General features: G+C 43.3%; 1 protein-coding gene across 1 annotated transcript in view; it reads right to left on the reverse strand.

Moving 5' to 3' along the window:
- Positions 1–447: 447 nt before the first annotated feature.
- The window catches only part of bin3 (bridging integrator 3), a 127,918-nt gene continuing 106,899 nt past the window's right edge, over positions 448–21,466 (reverse strand). The window contains exon 9 of the mRNA XM_078565406.1: positions 448–2,223. Coding sequence (XP_078421532.1) covers positions 2,077–2,223 — 147 coding nt within the window. The 3' untranslated portion in view covers positions 448–2,076. The remainder of the gene's footprint in view (positions 2,224–21,466) is intronic.

Genomic DNA, 21,466 nt, shown 5'->3' on the forward strand with positions numbered 1-21,466 from the left:
TTCAAGAAGCCACATCGTCTACTCTTAACCTGATCTCTATGTCCTTATGAGGCCACTGATGCCACTAAGTGAGTCAACCCTGTCTTGCTTTTACCCTTTCACAAGGAACTTGAAATTGATAGGCAAAATAGGGCCCAAGGCCTCAGCTGTCAGGAGGAGGTTGGATACAGCTCCCTCTATTTCCCACTGTGGCCTCGTGGCTCCAAGCCGTGCACCTTTAGTGGCTGAGAATGATTCGCTTCCAGTCATGCAGCAGTGTCTTGATGAAGCAGCCATTATTGTTAGGCACAGATGACTCACTTTGCCTCCAGCCTGGCCTAGATTGTGATGGCAGCAGCACACCAGAGGTACAGCATTCACCACGGGAAGCGAATGCTGCATCTCACCCACTTTGCATTATCGGTGAACGTGCACCTATCACAGCCACAAGAATCAGTATCGCACTCGTCCAGTGAGATTTTTATGGAGCTCAGGAGACAAGACATCAATATTATTTACAAACATTACAAAATTACATCTTTTTAAAGCCACTTTTGAGTGCATAATTAAGAACCTTTTATCTGCTCGTGTGTTTTCCTGGAATTAAAAGCGAGAGGCATGGGTCAATCAAAGCTACATTTCCCCATCACCCTTAACGGAGTAACCCCACATTCTCATCCTTGCTCACCTTCTCTACCTCCGTGGTTTTGTTGCCAAGTTCCAGTTGGATAAGTCAGCAGGTGTTCGGGCACTACTCCAAGGTGCGAACACCAATGCCACACTCACCATGAAGCAAGGAAGGTAGGTCAGAAACATCAGGCAGAATTTTACGGCCCCCATCGTGGCGGGGGCAGGGCCAAAAGATGTGGCGAGCCGTTTGAAACTCCCAGCGGGAGGGGCAGTAAAATTCCACATTTCAGAGTCAGGTCCTTGGCCTATCACCGTCCTGAAAAATAACTGAAATGCTTCCATCCAATTAGCTATTCCCGGCTCCCGTTGGGATTTGAAAATAACTTTGCAATCGAATTCCCTTCTCGAAGATGAGAGCACATCAGTTTTGTGCAAGGCTGAGTGAAGGTGACAAAATGTGTGCAGGATTTAAAAACAAAAGAGAAAAGGATGTCCAATCATACTGCCTCGTTCAGCCCCGTGTAAAATGTAAACCCAATAATTTAAATGCATCTGAAACGACAGACCCCAAAAGATCATGGAGATCTGTCTCACGGTATGGTCAGCAATAACTTTCCCCAACTTCAAATTCAAACAATAAAGCAGTCACTAAGAGGTTGGCTTGCCTGTTTGGAGCAGATTGGCAGACTTTGGGAGTTGCATGTGTATAGCCTGTAGTTCGGACATCCCTGAAGCCATATCGCAATTTTCTCACCGTAAAGTCTATGGATATATTAAAACTATTTGTGTGCTGTTATTGCAGTGCAGATTTCATCAGAGTCAGGCCCTTGACCCATCACCCGTCATTCTCACCATCCCGAAAAATAATTGCAATGCAATTAAATATTGCTGTTGGAATTTGAAAATAACCTTCTAATTGAATTCCCTTCTCAGAGACGAGATGCCCAATTTAAACGCCATTTTCCTCTCTACTAACAGACACTCTCGGATCTGACCGCACAGTGGACAGAGATTCGAACAAACTGAATATTAAGGGTTCAAGGTAACTGCAACACAATTGGTCAGTTACTCACTCCTCCAACCTATCTTGGCCAGGAGAGGCAAGACAGACTTTCCTGGGCTACTCATCCAGGATTCCAAACTACACTTCTCAGGATCAACAGGGAATAGCATCCAGGCATGTCAGAAACAGGAAGAACATTGGCTGTATTCTCCTGTCTACCTGTCAAACTGCAGGATTGGCTGAACTCAGAGAGCAGGTCACGCAGTGCCCACCACCTTGAACATAGGAAGTGAAGAGAGGAAGAGGTTAAAAAATGGAGGATCTTCAAATCATTATCCAATAACAGTACTGCTCGTTCTCCCCTAACAATTCCCCAGTTACACAGAAACGTGGATTACTCTGAAAACTCTAAGACTAAGCCCAGCAATGATTCAGTGTGCAGTTTTACACATCACTGTTCTCGTTCAGTCATCTGCCACTATAGAGAGAGCTCGGAGATCATTAAGTTTTGCTTCATTTTCCTTTTCGCGTTGCTCGTCAGTAATTTCCTGCTGCTCAATCTGGCCAGTGAGGTCTCCAAATATCTTGGACATTTCCGTATAGTACACGACCTGTAACAGAAATAGAAATGGAATGTGAAATTAATGTTCCCTCAGCATATAATTTAATTTTAATTTCTTTCATGGGATGTGGGTATTCAGCATCACTGTCTAGGCCAGCATTGGTTGCCCATTGTCCTTGAATTGATTGGCTTGCTCGGCCATTTCAGAGGGCAGTTAAGACCCATTGCTGTGGGTCTGGAGTCACATGCAGGTCAGACAGTTAAGAATCCTAAAGAGCATTATAGTGAACCAGATGGGGTTTTTATAACAGCAGACAATAGTTTCATGATCACCATTACTGAGACTAGCTTTTCAATTCCAGATTTAGTAATCAAAGTCAAATTCCACTAGCTGCCTTGGTGGTGTTTGAACCCTTGTCCCCAGGACATTAGCCTAGGCCTCTGGATTACCAACCCAGCAACATAACCACTCGGCCACCGCCTCTCTCAGATGCTGCTGCAACTTCATCGCGATAGCAGGGTCAATCTGCCATTCTGGACAAGAACATTCAAACCAATTGCCATTGGTGCCTCAATTTTGAAATTCTCATCCTCATTTCAAGTCCCTCCATGTCCTCATCCCCTCCCTATCTCCGTAATCTCCTCCAGCCCAAAATGCTCCAAGATCTCTGCACTCATCTAATTCTGGTCTCTTGCTCATCCCCAATTTTAATCACTCCACCATTGGTGGCCATGCCTTCAGCTGCCTGGACCCTAAACTCTGGATTTCGCTCTGAAAATTTCTCTTTTTTCCTTTAAGATGCTCCTTAAAACCTGCCTCTTTGACCAAGCTTTTAGCTCTCTGCCCTATTATGTCTTTATCTAGTCCAATTATGCTTTGTAACACTCCTGAGAAGTGCCTTGGGATTTTCTTTCGTTCAAGGTGCTATATAAATCTAATTAATTGCTGTTGCTCTGCCTGTGCTGCCTCACATTTGAGCAGCAAGCCTAATGCAGAGTCACAATTATGCTGCGTACTTGTGATACTGCGCACAAATCCTATTGTTTGGCGCTTGTTGACTGAATGAGTGCTGCCCCACCAATTGACATTACAGGACTCGCCAAAGCTCTTTACAGCAGCCAAGTGCATCTCAAATGTGATCGCTGTTAAAATGTAGGAAACGTGGCAGCAAATTCACACTCAGTAAACTCCCACAAACAACAACGTGATCACGACCAAATGATCTGTTTCAGGGATCAAATATCGGGGACACTGGGGAGGACTCATCTGCTCTTCTTCAAAATAGTGGCCACGGGATCTTTTACATCCGCCTGAGAAGGTAGACAGGGCCTAGCTTTCACCCCTCGTCTGAAAGCCAGCACCTCTGACAGTCCAGCGTTCCCTCAATACAATACTGGAGTGTCAGCCTGGATGGTGTGCTCAAGTCTCTGGAATAGATAACTGAACTCACCACCTTCTAACTCCAGAGGTGACAGCGCTGTCAACTGAGCCATGGCCGCCACATTCCATGGGACAGGCAACTCTCTCTCAAGTCGTGGAAGCAGAGTTATAGGCCGTGAGCCGAGTTTTATAATACTATGTTACATTCAGAATGTATGAAATTGGAGCTGCAGGAGGCCGTTCGGTCATCTGAACCTGCTCTATTACTCAATGAGAGCTGGAATTCCCTCCATAAACCTCGCTTTAAGAAGCTCCTTAAACCCTAGCTTTTGACCACGTTTTTGGTCATCTGATCTAATTCCTCAAGTGACTCGGTGTCACCTTTTATTTCCAAATACTCCTGGTGAGGCACCTTGGGAGGCTTTATTACATTAAAGGCACTATATAAAGATAAATTGTCTGGGTGTTGTTGTCTGAGTACCAGACCCCGTACCCGGACGTGTGCCGAATTTGGGGATTTTACGGATTTTTGGGCCCTCGGCCTGGCATGTACTTATAATACATGAAATAAAGTATGAAAAATAAAGAAAAAAAGGCTTTCAAATTGCGACCCAGGGCGCCAGCTTCGAACGTAACCAGTTTTCAGGTGCTTCCAGGTTTTGGGACGCCAGATAAGGGGCCTTCAGCAGCAAAGCTGAAATCCACTGGAAACCCAAGACAAACTGTGCAAAACCCTGCACTGACCCAAGATAATCTGGGGGAATTCACAGCAACAGGAGCCTCCCACACCTTTTCAGGCTAGACTTCTCAAGATTGTTTACAACACGCAATCTTGAAGTTGCCAGGATGTGGAACGACCTTTCTAAAAGCAGATAGTGTCAATCTGACATGCACCCAAAAAAAAAACCATCAAGATAAGCCATCAAGATAAGCCTCCCTTCAGCAGGTATATCACTGAAGATCAACTAGCTAGAGCTGGTACAAGCATCTTGTAAACTCATGATCTGCGCTACGAGGGGAAGCAAAATAAAGTCAAATGGCACTTTTTTCAGTTTCAGGAGCACACTGGCTCCTCCAGAGCATGACACAGGCCTCCAGACTGCTCAAAATTCAAGGCAGCTGATCTGAAATGAGTCATATGGAAGAAACCACCCAGCTTCTCTATGTGGGATCGTCAAGTGGCGATGACATCGATAAATAGTGCCATGACTGAATAAGCGCAAAATTTTGTCATTCTGGATGCAAACCTGGATTTCCAATTACTTCTCAGGGTAATGACAAAGAGGTCAGCTGGATAACGGTTAACACACATCAAAGGAAGAAGTTGTAGACAGAGCACTTCTGATCAACTCTGATCAGCTACATAAAGTTTCAGTGGTTAGGCAAAGGCCATCAGATAATATCTTCCACGTAAGAAGAGACAAAGCTAACACTTAACCCTCTTTTGTGTTACGCTGCATATAGCAAGTTAGCAGAGATTCAACTGAGAGACAACTGGAGATCTTCTCTGACAGGCCCTGGTAACTTAACCCAGAGACCGGTGACTGTACCCCGGCTGTCTGAGTAGCTTGAACAAGGGAGGAATCCAACACTGTTATGTAAAAAAGAGAGAACAGATTTTAAAACGTTGAAGAAACTAGTGACCAAAAGCTTGAGGATAAACTCTGCTTGCTTCTTCCTCATGAAAGCCACAGCCAGAAAATTGGCGGGGGGGGGTGGTGGAGAAGAGAGCTGACCCTTGTGTGGAATACAGCAGTTGCACATCAAGATCGCAGAAAATACTATTCAGCATCCGCAAGTCTACCATGAGCAAACCCAAAAGGCATATATCTTCAAGAGACAAGCAGTCCCTCGATTGGCATTTGGCAGTTAAACAAATGAACAAGAATCTACACTGAGGTGAAATCCTAATTTTGAATCATTTTTCAGAAGCACTACTTGATGCGAGTCCAGCTAACTACTGAACAAATAATGAACTGGACTGAAACTATGCAGAAAGCATTATCCTTTTTCGTTTTGAGAGAGAGAGAGAGCTGTTAATTTGTAGGTTTCTCTAAAGTCAGTCACTTGACATTTGCTGGAGAGGCGGCATTGATAAATCAATAGTTAACTGTATTGACAAACAAATTCAGATGAGAAATCAGTTGCTCCAGAAAGACAGTCAAAAATAAAGAGCTTTTGTTTCATGTCTTACTCCAAAGAACAAATATGGATTCTGTACGGTAGGCATTGGAATATTGAGATTTGACCCCCTCAATTATTTGAAGAAAAATTGCGTCAGACACGTATGAGACATTTCAAGGTTTTTCAACCTAACAAAACCAGGAACACATTGTATTCTCATTCGATAACATCATAATTCAACACTCACTGCCCATTTCAGTATTCGGTGCAATTTTGAAAACAAAAACACAAGAATTAGCAGCAGGAGAAGGACATCCAGCTCATTGAGCCTGCTCCACAACTCAGTAAGATCAAGGCTGATTTATTTGTGGTCTCAACTCCACTGTCCTGCCTGTCCCCAATACTCCTGACGATCAAAAATCTGTCTAACTTGTCCGTGAATATATTCAATGACCCAGGTTCCGCTGCTCTCCGGGGAAGAGAATTCTACAGAATAGCCACCCTCAGAAAAAAAAAAATCTTCTCATCTCAGTTTCAAATGGAAGACTCCTAATTTTTAAACTGCGCCCTTTGTTCTCAATTCCTTCTCAGCATCTACTCTGTCAAGTCCCCTCAGGGTCTTAGATGTTTCAATCAGATCACTTTTCATTCTCCAAAACTCCATTGGGTGTAAGCCCATCCTGTTGTCATGATAATGAAGGAAAAACACCAAATTGCGTCAGGAAATATTGTACTTTAAAAAGTAAAACCTGGGTTTTTTTTTAAATGCACACAAGCCACTGGTTGGAATGCTGCAGGGTGACTCCCTAAGGGAAACAGAACCCCAATCCTGTTGCCAGATAAGGTACTTCTAAAGACATCCAGAAGCTAATTTCTCCCTCCGGTAGAGACAATGGGACATAATGGGAGATGAGCATCATCTCATCAAGAAATCCTGTGAGCAATGCTCAGAGAGGTTTGTGAATTCGCTTCCCACTTGGAATATACAAAGAAGGGGTTAAAAGTGAGCTGAAAAGCTGCCCCAGTGTCTGTCTGTTGGTGGGTGTTCTGAGAGAGAGAGAAAGTGGTGGAAGTTTGACTCAAAAATAACAGCCACACAAAGTACCCCTGCAAATCGCCATCTTGCAGGTATCCCGATCTCTCTCCCTCTTTATCAAATTCAACTCTACTGGAACCTCGAAACCAACTATTCATCTACCAGAGTCAATTGTACTGGAATCTCAAATCGCAATGCTCAATCATCTACTCCCCATGAGTCAAGAACTGTTCCGTATACCTTCTTTTAAAAAAAAATATATATATATATTCACTTACTTCAAGCTAAATTCTTAGTTTTAACCTGCATGCCATTTATCCTTTCTTGCCGTTAGTAGTTAATAAACTTATTCTTAAAGTTTAACTCAAGAAAGCCTGATCAAATTGGCTCCTTCAAACCCAGAATGATTGGGTCTGAGGAAAAAGGGATCTGCAAAGGGAACCTTGTTAGATTAAATATTGTTGCAATCAACAGAATGAGGGGTGGGGGAGGCGGTGCTGAATAAAGACAGGGAGCCAGTTCATCCTTCCTCACCTGGGAAATAACAATTTGGGGGTGTCCCAGCCAGTGGAAAATTGAGGGGTCTCACCTGGATCAACAACTTTGGGGAACCTCACCTGGGGGTGGGTGGTAACACGGTACAATCTTTTCTCACAAGATAAGTCCTTCATCCCAGGAATCAGTCCAATGAACATTATCTGAATTGCTTCCATTGCAAGTCCATCCTTCTGTAAGTAAGGAGGCCTTACCTACCTTGCAAGGGAGATACCACAGTTTACATATGGCCAAATATGAAACACATCAGCACATTGCACCACTGGATTTAGCTGCATTCAGGAGATCTCAGTTTTTTTTTCAAAATTCTGACTGTCCTACAAACTGCCTTTGACACAAGAGTTGTCAGGTTTTATCTGGACTGACTGAGGGATATTGTTGTAGGGTAATGCTCTATTTCTGGGTTGAGGTGTGAGATAAGACAACAGCACTACAATACTTTGATCACATGTTTTCAGCTTTCTGAATGTAATAAGGGCTGGGGAGAAATCAATAGTCAGGATGACAAGTTGAATTGACCAAGCAATGAGAGGAATATACACTTCAGAATTCTACTCTTTTCTTCAGATCTCTGAGCATTTCTTTACATTTGGAGAATGCATTCTTTGCCATTGCTATTCTAGCTCTGATTTCTTTGTGGCAGTGCCCATCTTATGATAAGATGCTTCCCAGGTACTTCAATTATGGTAACTGTTGCAGCTGTTGACTATTTATCTTGATCTCTACTTTCCCATCATTATTTCCTCTAATATTCAGACTTTGGTCTTTTTACATTAATTTTTATTCTGTAAACTTTCACCACTTCATTCAATGTATCCATCGGGATCATCAGTATCTGTAGATCCCCTGTTCTCTTAGACACTGGGGCCTGGTCATCTGCAAATCTCATCAATGGACCTCCGACTTTTCCACCTTTCTGTCCTTCATCCTGTGCTTTTTTTTATCACAGATTCCACATAGTTGTTAAAGAGCAATGGTGATTGCAGACAGCCTCATCTTACCTCACACACGAATGCACCAGGTTTGAGTTTCACAGAATACTGTTGATTGTAGCAGAATGTCCTGTGCACAGAACTACGATCATTCTGTTATCTCCAGCTCTTAGCACAGTTTTTGTCAGGTCACCCAGTCAAAAGCTTTTTTCATCATCCACAAAGCAGGTGCACACTTTTTGCTGGTATTCTATACTTCTTTTGTTTAACACTCTCATCATCGCTGTAGCCTCTATAGTTCCACAACCCTTCTTAACACTGAACTGATCATAGCTGAGCTTTGGATGCATGAGATCAAAATTATGGTGCATTGCTCTTCACATTGCATGGTACTTGCCTTCTTCTCCAATGGGACCAACATGCTCTTCAAAGAAGCCATCCGGCCATTCTCCCCTAGTGTCCATCTCCTTACAGAAGTTCATTCTCTTTTGCCTTGTCTTTAGCATTCCATCACATCCATCCGATTTTCCTCCTTTCGCTTCTTTTATAGCTCAAAATATTTCACACTCCAAAAGTTCAGGTCCAAAATCATTCCTGGGAAATGTCGTCTTATTTCTCTGATCTTAGTTCTGTTGCCTTGACATCTTTGTCATAGAGGCCTTCAATGTGATTTGGGAGTGTCGTGTTATATGGGCTAAAACGTGGACCTTGAGAAAAATGACTAGAAGGTTGTGAAATGAGGTTCTGCAGAAAGATGGAGCTGCTCAGTGTGGGGGGAACACAAGAGCAATGAAGAAGTTGTCAGGACGGTAGAGGAGGAAAGGTCCTTGGTGAACATCATCAAGAAAAGGTAACAAGGCTGGACTGGCCTGATGTAGACCAAGAGGGAGAAGGACGATGATGATATTAGATAACTTGAAGTTTAAAATGAAAGGCTCTTACAAGCAACTGAAGCGAAAAGTGTTAAACTGCGAGGCGTGGAGAAATAAACAGAGGAACTTCCCTTTGGCAGGTCACTGGTACTATTCTTCAGAATGTTTCTCTTCATCACATTTCATCAATTTAATATATTAAGCACAGCTAATTCTATGACAGGCATAAATTTATGTGAATGAGACAATAATTTTTGGAACACTGAGATTTGGAATTAAGATTTCTCATGCGAGCTCGATGGGCCAAATGGCCTCTTTCTGGCCATGTTGACTTTATGACCCCAACATTGCAGAACAAAGCTTGGGATACTTGATGTCAATGGCTCCATAGTGTACCCTAAAATGGTCAGTGCTCCTCTCACCCCACACACAGACTTCAAGCCACACAACCAGAGATATGGTTCAGTTTTAATGATAATAGTGAAGATTCTTTGACTGTTAAAGGTTAAGCACTTTTCATCTCTGCTGCAGCAATGACAGAAAAGCTCAATGAACTCAGTGTACCCCTCCAACACTTGCGCAGACCAAAAGCGCTTGCTTTCATCACAACTCCAGGACAGAGCAAAGTGTTTTCCATCCCGTTTTTGAAATGTAGTCCCTGTTGAAATGTCAGAAATAGAGTGGCCAATTTTCACACAGCTAACTCCAAACAGCAATGTCATAGTGACCAGTGATGTTGTTTTCTTAGTTAGGTTGGTAGAAAGATAAATATGGGTCCAGGCGCCAGGGAGAAGCTGAGGGAACATTTAAGGCCTCAGTTTAACAACACACACACACGGTATTGCACTGTGAGCGTCAGCCCAGGCTGCTGAAGTCCCTGAAGGAGACTTGAACCCACAAGCTTTCAATTCAGGGGCGAGAGTGCGACACACTGACCCAGGACCAACACATAAAAGCCAGCCCCATAAAATGCAACAGCTATTATATTCATAACAGTGCAACCAAAATAAGTAACATGACTTTTAGTTATGTTTGGAGAGCAACAAATGTGGGTCAACGATAAGAATCATATCCTGAAATGTCTATTGCAGCGATGCTTCCACCATAGTCATAAACACACTCTTCTCACACAGAGATTTTTGTAGGCCATTAATCAAAATTCCATGCCATGTTCATGCTTTTGGGCTGAATGGAGGGGTTCAATCTCAGAATGGGTGATTGCTCAACTAAGACCTCGAGTCAGTGCACAAGCATGACACTGAGTTAGTCCAGTTTGGGGGTAAATTTAACAAGCCCTGCACTTGATTGCACTTAGCGAGCTCCTGAACACATGTTTGTGGGTGTTGCCATCATTTAGCAGAAAGGTCTGTATACATACAGGCTGGGTGAAGGAGGGCAGAAAGTCCTCCTTGTTTGTAGAGTGGTTTATAGAGGCCTCCAGAAATGTCAAAAGAACTGCTGTTTTGTGTTTATTTTTCAAACTTTTATTCCACACTCAGATTTGAGCCAACAGGAAATTGCAGAGAGGAACAGGGATCAACTTTAGTGACTGACTCAGACAAGGAACGAGGGGGCTCAATCTCCTTTTCCTGATTAAAAAAAATTATATTTAAATCTTTACATGTCAGACCGAGTAATTATTTAATCTGAGCATCTTGGTTGAAGACTTTCTTTAAATAGCCATGGCTAAATTAGGATGCAATCGGTTTTCATCAGAAAAATTGTGTGTTTTATTTCGTTTTGCAAAGTTGACATGAAGTGGCTTTGAATCAAGCGATTAAAAACCATCAGCTCCAGAGCAGCATACCAGCTCCCTCCAAAAACCATCAGCTCCAGGGCAGCATACCAGCTCCCTCCAAAAACCATCAGCTCCAGAGCAGCATACCAGCTCCCTCCAAAAACCATCAGCTCCAGAGCAGCATGTCAGCTGCCTCCAAATTGCAGCTCTGATGGTGAAATGTGAGCTAACAAGGCACTTCCTTCATCACTTTCAATGCAGAGAATTTAAAACTTGAGGTTTGAAATCAGAATTTCTCTAAATGAGCAGAAAGGACTATCCAACACATTCAGCATTCACTTTGTCTCCAACACTCGTCTTCCTTTCTCGAATGTTGAAATGCATCATTGCCACACAATATGCCCTCAACCATCCTGGTTGAAGACTCTCTCCTGACAGCTTTCTGCCATACCCACAGCACTGACACTATAAACAACATCCTCTGTGACTATCACCAAGGGCCACTGTCCTTCCTCACACTGCTGGCCACCCCCATGCTGCGTGAACATCTACTCCCTGGTCCATCTTTCTTCACCTTAACTCATACAATCACCATGGGGCTCAACTCTACTTGTCCACCTCCTTGTTTGTCCCTACAGGCACCTTCTTCAACTGCTTTTCCAATATGAAGGGCTAAGTAAGCTGAAGCACCCTCTAGCTAACTGTTGGCAGAAGCAAAGCTGTTTTCGTCAGCCCACACCAACATCTGGGCACATCTGGGTTCAATTCCACCAAGCCCAGAGTTGTGTAGCCCTGCAGTAGAGTTCAATCCACAGCTCATATACCTCCTCACTGCTTAACCTTATTTACTGTTTTTCACTGAAGAACAATCAATGCGTGTGCCCACCCTTATTTCTTCCCCTCTGCTGCTGGTATCTTCATCTTCAGACCTGATGGCTTTCTCCTTTCAAACCTCAATGCCTTCACGAATTACAGCTCACTCAAAAAATTATAGGCTATCCCATTCTCACAAACACAACGCAAGCTCCCAGCAAACTGATACTCCCAGCGAGTTCCTCAACCTCGACCTGGCTGCAAGTTATGTCGCCAAGTATTATAAACTTAACATATTCACTCGATCATTCATCAGGCATGTCATTGATCTAACTGGAACACCACGATGCCTACATGGAAGACCCTGTTGCTGGAGCTGCTTTCCCAATAATTGTACAAATACAGTGGAAGAGAGAGAGTTGAGCCAAAATTTCTCATCAACTTTCTCCAACATCGAAAAGGCATCTGGGAGCTTTGCCCCAATTTCTCTTTATGAAGATGTTGCATTCCTCATCGGGGTTTGGTTTCAATCGTGGTTTTTTTAAAAATTATTCATTCATGGGACGTGGGCATCGCTGGCTAGGCCAGCATTTATTGCCCATCCCTAATTGCCCTTGTTCAGAGGACATTTTAAGAGTCAACCACATTGCTATGGGTCTGGAGTCACGTGTAGGTCAGATAAGGACGACAGATTTCCTTCCCTAAAGGACATCAGTGAACCAGTTTCACAACAGCCCCTACTGATTACTGCTTTGGGGCAGGCGGTGGCATAATGGTCTTATCACTAGACAGGTAATCCAGGGGTAATGCTCTGGGGACCTGGGTTCAAATCCCACCACAGTAGATGGTGGAATTTGAATCCAATAAAAATTAAAAGTCTAATGATGACTGTGAATCCATTGCCAATTGTCATAAAAACCCATCTGGTTCACTAATGCCCTTTAGGGAAGGAAATCTGCCGTCCTTACCTGGTCTGGCCTACATGTGACTCCAGACCCACTGATGGGCAAGTAAATACTGGCTGAGTCAGTGACGCCCACATCCCATGAACAAATTTTAAAAAACAATCGACAATGGCTTTATGGTCATCATCAGACTTGTAATTCCAGATTTTTATTGAATACAAATTTCACCATCTGCCGCATTGGGATTTGAACCCAGGTCCCCGGACCATTACTCTGGAATACCAGTCCAGCCACAATACCACTAGCTCATCTCAATACCACCTCAGTTCATCATCTCAAATATTAAGCTTACATCACTGTTTACGTATAAATATACAATAAGCTGGCAATTTGTGTTCCAAGTTATTGCGCTGTTCCCAGTCTACTGACCACACAAAATCCATGTAAAGTACCATTTTTCCACAGCATGTGCCTCTCTGTGGACACAAACAGGAACAGAGAGGCGAGGGAAGAATCCTGTAATAATTCACAGATTCTCATCAACCCAATGGGTTGTCTGAAGTACTAAACTGCTCCACACATCGATTACGGTGTTACTATGTGCTTCCAGTTCCTCTTTCTCTCCTTATCTCTGGCGGGGTCATCAGAGGACGTGTTTCCCCATTCAACAGGAGGCAAAGGAGAGAGAAAATAAATGCTTAACAGCCCAGCACTAGCTCAAGCCTCACACACACAGGCTGCTTACACAGTGGCACAGACCAGGTGTTAAATCGATCTGGTATTGGCTTTGATCATTTTTTGCCTTTTGAGATTCGATGCCCTTGTGCGCAGGGATTGTATAAAACTAGTATGCAGTGTCAATGGGCAAAGTTTTGCTGCCTTTTAAATGGTTATTACATTGCAATTTGAACAGCATGCATGTATACAGCAAGCATCTCTTCAGTCAGCAGCAGTTGTGAATCAGTGGAATGACTTCAACTTTAGCAGGATCAATAATAGATGTTGAGGAATAGTCTAAAAATTCTGCAGTGATATTTCTTACACCACACTGCCACCATCCATTCCATTCCACTCAGATAAATCTCTTCAGTGTCAACTCAACTTACCTCTTGTAAAATTTGGGTCAAGCACCTTCATCCCACACAGTTACACTGCTCAGCTAGTCTCTAGCTACCTACTAATGGTAGTGTGGGCTGCAGTGAGTAATACTGCTGTGACTGGCTTGTGAACTTCACCCAAGGCAGCCTCCACATCCAGGAAAACATCAGGTATCCAAATCACATCATGAAGAAATGCCCTGTTGCTGATGTTCCCTCCCTCCAGCTGGGCTTACATTTTGAAAAGCCAAGAATCTCAACTGACTCATTTTTTTCTCTCACTGTTTTGGGAAGATTTATGGAAAGATCAGTGTAGTGAATCGATGTTGAACACTGCTGCCCTGTCAAATAAAAATTAATTGAATTAAATCTCAACAGGATAAAATTATTAAAAATTAATTGTCTGCCACTTCTACTTCTAAACTGGCTGTTTCCTTGTGTTCACGGTGAGAGATGTGAGGACTGAGGACAGAGGGCGTTCTTAATCAACAAGCTCATTGGAGGGCAGAAAGTACATAGATCAAAGCAACAACCAGCAGCCTCTACCAAACACAGTTGTACCACCTGAGGAGAGCCCTTGTGAGGTCAGGTAATTTTTGCAGCTGCCTGCATTTGCCTAAAGAGTGGGCGGGGAGATTTTCACGTGGGCGGTTACATACTGCTTCGGTTCAGGCTATGGGATTCACCACAAGGGACATGCAAGCCCCTGAGGCACTTCAGAGAAGTACCACAAGCCTGATCCCGAGTATCAGTGCACGGGTCATGAACAAGGGCTGGAGGAATTTGGACTGTTGAGCCTGGGAAGGAAGTGACCAAAACAGAACCACATAAAGTTTCATTAATTGGAAAATCTTATTTTTAAAAAAACAATGCCTCTCAAACTGAACTGCAACAAAAAGATTCCCAGAAGGAAAAAAAACAGTTCGGACCAGTACTCTTACTTCACAGTTTTTACTGGTATTCCATTTTAAAGTATACAAGACCAGTTTGGACCAGTATTGTTATTTCCCAGTTTTTACTGGTTTTTCCTTCTGGGTTGGTAACAAGAGGAGGCCATTCAGCCCCTCAAACCTGTTCTGCTATTCAATTGGATCATGGCTTATTTGTATCTTAGTTCCATCTACCCGCCTTGCTCCCACAGTTACTAGGTTTGCAATGGACCTCAAGCCTCAGCAGCTCTTTGGCAGGGAGAGACTCCCAGATTTCCATGACCCTCTGTGTGAAGAAGTGTCTTCCTGACATCACCTATGAAGAGCTGAGCTCTAATTTTAAGTTATACCCTCTCGATCTGGACTCCACCCCACTCCACCCCACCCCACCACCCCCTCCTCCCCCAGAGGAAATAGTTTCTTCTGATCCACCTCATCAACTCCTCAAATCATCTTAAACGTCTCCATTAGTTCACTCCTGAATGTGCCTGGTCTACACAGCCTGTCAACATAAATTTAACCCTTTTAGCCCTGGCATTGTTCATAAAAACCTGCTCTGATTCGTACTAGAAGCGTCACATCTGAATTTAAAAATAAAACCATCCGTGATTAACCTGAAGAGTGAATGAAATCACAATGAAATCAGTCAGGCTGACTGGTTTCTTCAGAGAACCATTCTGTCCTTCAGCTGACATTTTTTTCATAAATGGCCAATCAAATCCCAACGATGCATCCCTTAAATATTTTCTCAAAAATCAGAATCAAAAATCAATCGTATAATAGTAAACCACAGAGAGCTAACAAATTTGAACAAACTCAAAATGACATGGGCTTTTGGAAGATAAATGAGCTAGAAGTATTACTGATAGTATTCTTGCGAAGTGTCTCAATGAGTGCAAGACAAAAAAACTTCCACCAGCATGTCTCTTATTTTCAGCAAGACTTAAAGTGTTTCCACAGACTGACATTTTGGAGACGAGAGGGCTTCAGTTTAAGACTGTCACCAGAAAAACAAAGGGAGAGGTCAGGAGAATTTTTTCAGACAGAGGGTTGTCAGGGTATGGAATGCCCTTGCAGAAACAGTGACAGGAGCAGAATCTGCGACAGATTTAAAAAGAGAATATGTTGAAGTTTTTGAAGAAGAAAAATATCGAAGGCTATGGGGCAAGGGCAGGCAGAGTGGGATCATTGGGTAGCTTTTTCAGAAGGTTGGCACAGACGTAATGGGTCGAATGGCCTTGCTATGCTGTCAAACTCTACGATTATAGTGTAGCAGTATTGTCACAGAGAAAGGGTGTAAATCTTGTTATATTTTGTTGGGGCAGGGCAGAGGGAATGAAGCTGGCCCATATTTCAACACAGTGCAAACATGCTCAGGGGGCACAACAGGCACATTCATCTGAGCCACCAAATACTCGAGTATTTGAGCAACAAATTAAATGAAATCTTCATCAGGAAATAACTACCGGAGACGTCACCTTAGTTCTGTCATGAATAAAGGCTCAGGACTCAACTCGCTATCTACATTCAAACATACGAATTAGGAGCAGGAGTAGGCCCCTCGAGCCTGCTCCGCCATTCAATAAGATCACGGCTGATCTGACTGTACAGAACATCATTCAGTTAAGGATTCTTTTGGATGGTGAGTTTAAGTCAACTTGGGGACTAGGATGTCTGACCAAACACAATTCACTTGCAGCATGGAATACTTTGCTGTCAGGACCAGCAAAATCAGAGACCACTGGGTCTTGTTAGATAACCAATTGAAGCAAAGATAGATACAAGTCAGAAAGCCTTGTATTTAAATATCAAGCCTTTTACAACCTCAGGATGTTCCAAAGCACTTTAAAACCTATGAAATACTCCTGAAGTGTAGAAACATGGTAGCCAGTTTGCACATTGCAGGCTCACACAAACAGCAGTGTGCCAATGACCCAATAGGCTGTTTAAATGAAGTTAGTTTAGGGTTATATATTGGCTGGGGCACCAGGAAGAACTGCCTTGCTTTTCTTTGAATAGTGCCTCGTCCACCTGAAAGGTCATAGAGTTTAACATCTTATCTGTCAGCTGGATTCTCAGCTCAAGTCTCTGGAGCGGGACTTGAATCTGACGCCTTCTGATTCAGATGTGAGAATCACTGGGCCACAACTGACACGAAAGATTAGTTTTAGATTTCTCTGGCACAGAGATAATAGGCCAAATGGACTCTTTATGCAGTGTAAGCTTATAGAATTCTAAAGTCTAGCATTTGAACTGCAAGTAGAATCTCAATGTTGTAGCCAAGAAATTTCCCATTTCATGTTTCCTCACACGAAGACAACCAGGTCCAAAATGGATAGTGGCATCTGTCGAATCACAGAAGATGGAGTTTGGGTTTTTCCTGTAAACAAAGCAAGTTGTAGGAGCATGAACAGGAGATCCTGTGTGGAGGTGGGGGAACTTTGGGTCAGAGTCTATAAAGGGAAGTGTGATACTGCCTATGAGATGCACATTAACTCTTGTGCTGTTATTACTCTTCAGAAAAATGAAAAGACCATCAAGTCCAATCTGGAGCCCAGGCCAACAATCTAACCCAGCAGCCTGATTTGTCACCTTTCATTATTTTAGTTCTTGGTTGGACCACTAGAGGCAGTGAAGTGTGGATGGGGTTGAGGTTACATTCAGATCAGCCATGATCTTATTGAATGGCAGAGCAGACTCGAGGGGCCGAGTGGCCTACTCCTGCCCCTTGTTTGTATATTACTCTAGGAAGAGGATAGACAGCAGGAGCACCTTACAAAGCTGCATGAGGAATGCACCAGCCAAGTTAGGGATTGAAACAGGGATCATGTCAACATTTGAGAATAGGTAAGTTAGATGATAAAGGAATGAGGGATAAAGGATCTGGTTACAGAGTGGGCACTAGTGAAAAGTAAACACTAACTCAAACGGTTTATACTGAATGGGCTGAAGGGGAGGGAGAGACACAAAAGTCCAAATGGCCTTGTTGGGTGTTTTATTATTCTGATAGATGCAGAGTGAGAGAGAGAGAGAGAGAGAGAGAGAGAGAGGAAGGTAAGGAGGATGGAGAAAGGGAAGAAGGAGATGACTGTCTTGTGTGGTGGGGTTGGGGAGGCAATGAAGTGTGATGGTGGTCAGTGTGTTGGGGCGAGGGGAGCATTAAATGAAACTTGCTGAAGAAACAGTCATCGAAGGGTGGTGCTATGATAATGTTTTTAAGTGGAAACTGCATTAGCTACAGTTTATCATGCGGGTTGTAGAATGGCGAAGCAAGCCCAAATCCAGCAAGAACTCATCCATTTGGTGAGGTTGGATTTGACCACATTGAATGCAGGAGGAGAAGATCTGAGTCTGAGGAAAAGGCAACACCAAAAGATGTCAGCACTCAACACATCCAGGCATGGAGTCTAAACGCAGGGAATCCAGAGAGTGGAAGGATAGGCCTCTGCTCATGGTTAACTTTCATGTTGGCATTCAATAACCAGGTATAATATTCAGATCACTACTGGTGGATAGGGATTGACCTTAGAAGAGACAAGGCCAATAGATGAGCAAACAGGCAGTCCAAAAGCCACTTAGACTACATTTTGCTTTAGTAGCTTAGAACAAAAACATTTGGGTAAAAATACAACAATATGAAAGTGCTATTGAACAAATAAATAATTAGCTGCAAAAATTTGGAAGAAAGTGAGGTGAGCCAGGCAGTTGAAAGGCTGCTTTTGTCACTGACAGCACAAACAGCCTGACAAGTTTGTACGGGCAAAATGTGAACCTTGAAAATTACAACAGGAAAAACTAAGCACTAAAACGTGAAATCAAGTGGCACAAATCTAACTTTTTTATTAGATACACAACAAATAACCGTGGCTCATGGTCGCCCTATGAAAACATTAACGGCTATTCAATCAAGCTAAAATGTTGACATTCTGACACCAGCTCCACCTGAACAGTCAGATTAACAGTTGCTGATAGGAGCCCATGCCTGTGTATTCTGTCACACTGCGAGTTGATGTGCAAACATGCTGCACATCATGGAAACATCATGCATTAAATGAACCAGGGAATGCTTCTTGAAGAGAGATTTGCCATCAATCTAATCTAATTTAGATAAAGTATGAATGCCAGTAGTGCAGCAAAGGATTAAAGAGAACTCATCAGTATTGTGACAGCATGAAGAACCATATTAGTGGTGCTTTCAGAGGAAGCTGAGAAACAGGCCATTGGAATTCATCAGAGGCAATTAGATTGGTTTAAATTCCAGTCGGTCTTAAAATGAATTATTAAACAAGATGTTGAGTCCGTCTTGACATTCAGTTTGACCACCGGAGCTCAGTATGGCATTATAGCAATTTTATACACCCTCAACTTAAGGTCAAGAGTTTTCCTATTCTTGCATGGAGCTCTGCAATTGTTTAATGGATTCAGAGCTATGTATTTATTAACTGGCGTTTTTTTCTGAGCTGACAAGCTGGAGCAGTAGGAACCAATGACACACACACGCACACAGGACAAGGAGGAAGCATGAAAGAAGAGGGAAGAGTCACTGGCAGACATTCTGGCAATGCTGCCCCCTCAGCTGAATAGCCCCAGAACCCAGATGGCCCAGAAGCTGCTTTTGAAAAGTTTTGTGCAGGCACTGGTGATGGTCTCAGTGTCCAGGAATGGAAAACTCCAAGCCTCCCTATAGAAGGCGATCCCACAGTGCAGGCTCGAAAGGCAGTCTCTGCTCCTGCCATGGTTAATCAGGCAAATGCTGCAGGGGTCTGGGCAGCAGACTGGAGTGTGCAAACTCTATCCTCAGAATGATCAGGGTTGCAATACAGGCAGATACACCCACAGATATCATTGGGACCAACAAGACTGTTTCTCACACATCAGTGGCCCTGGAGAGTCAATGCACGGTGCCAGTGAGCATGACAAGGATATGTTTATGATACTGCAGTGTCCCACCAGCTCTTTGAGAAGCCTGATTCTGGACAGAAAGGATAGAGCCAGGCTGCCAAACCAATAGCATTAGAGGTGTGACCACCTCAGCTCAAGAGAAACACAGAATCCAGCCAACTTATGCCCTATCTCAAGGTGTAGCAAGAGATTAGGTTTATGAGTTTGAATGGCACACAATGGCAAGAAGGGACACACAGTGATAAAACAACAAAGGCATACACACACATACACAAACAAACACACACACGAAGTATGGGTTGCAAATAAAATGATGCAAGCACCGAAGTTGTTGTGTGCACAGACATTGTTTTTGGCAAGGCTTGGAAGTGCTTTTGCTGAGGTGACCTAAATGGGAGCTGTGTACGTTGACAAACAAAGAGAAGGTCTGTACTTGCCGTCTTATTTGTGTTGGCAAGGGGAATGATACTGACAGGACTGTTCAAACAGTGACAGGGTGTGATTATCAGAAGGAGGTCTCCTGTATCCAACGGGACAAATGGGTTCTTGCACCCTGTCCCAACTTGCTGGCACAACCTCTGCCTGATCCCACCGTCCTTCCTCTGGGGATCTTCAATATCCCACACAGCAGAATCTTCACAAGATCCTGGGTGGACAATGTAGCACAGCAGCTCTAGGCCAATCCAGGCAAACCCTCCAAATCTCATGTGCTTTCTGACTGGAGCAAGATTGGTGTAATGCCAGCTAGCGCTATCAGGAAGGGCACAGCTCCCTTCATATTTAGCTTTAAAGCTTCACTGATATTCCTTTCTGGATCAAAGCTGGTAGACCGTGAGCAAAACCAGCAATAATTTGGAGGGTGCAGCTGATGGTTACAACAGAGACAGTCAGTGAGAAAATGGATGGATTCCAATTAAAGCCTTTCAGTAAGCAGTCCTTTGCAGGTTGTCTAGAATACAGTGGGCCTGAGCAGAACAACAATGTAGAAAGCAGTAGGTTAATGACACAGGAATCCTGGTTGCACTCAGTACACACACCTTGCTTTACAATATGTCAACAACAATGTTGCTGCCACTTAGATATAAATCAGCGAATTGCCCAGAATCCCATAGTAATGAAGAATTGGTCTTGCTTTGGAAGCCAAATGTAGCTTTCAGACAGGTAGCCACACTGAACAAATTGACGGGATCACAGAATTGTTACAGCACAGAAAGAGGCCATCCAGCCCATTGTGTCTGCACCGTCTCTCCGAATGAGCATCATGTCTCAGTGCCATTATCCTGCCTTTTCCCCGTAATCCTGCACATTTTTTCTATTGAAATAATCATCTAATGCCCTTTTGAATACCTCGATTGAACCTGCCTCCACCACACTTCCAGGCAGTGCAATCCAGACTCAAACCACTTACTGTGTGAAAAAGTTTTTTCTCGCGTCACATTTGCTTCTTTTGCACATCTCATTCTCGATCCTTTTACAAGTGGGAATAGTTTCTCCTTATGTATTCTGTCTAGCCCCCACTATGATTTTAATGAGGGTTAACTACGCTGCAGACATGTGTAGTGACAATGGTCAGACTAACTTCACCACAGAACAAAGGAAAATTCACTCACATTTCCGAGACGTACCAGCGGATGCAATTTACAAGACCAATTTTCCTATTTTCTTGCTTCAGCTGTGGGTCAGTGTCATTGCTGCAAAGGACAACTATCTCCAAGAAGACATCCGATTCTTCAATAACCCTGACACAGGGGATTGATTTGAAGTGAAAGAATCATGATTAGTTCCAAGGAAGCAGCTATGATCCTATGCTGACCTACATGAAGTGGAAATCCTTACAGTTCACAGCATTACATTTCAGCTTCCAGGAGGTCACGTGTATCCTCAAGATGAATTTCTGGAAATTGTGTAAAACAATCAATAGTCACCACCCTGAATGGGAAATATATTGCCGTTCTTTCAATGTCACTGGGTCAAAATCCTGGAACTCCCTCCATAACAGCACTTTGGG

The sequence above is a fragment of the Cetorhinus maximus genome, chromosome 20 (assembly GCF_964194155.1).
Source record: "Cetorhinus maximus chromosome 20, sCetMax3.hap1.1, whole genome shotgun sequence".
NCBI lineage: Eukaryota > Metazoa > Chordata > Chondrichthyes > Lamniformes > Cetorhinidae > Cetorhinus > Cetorhinus maximus.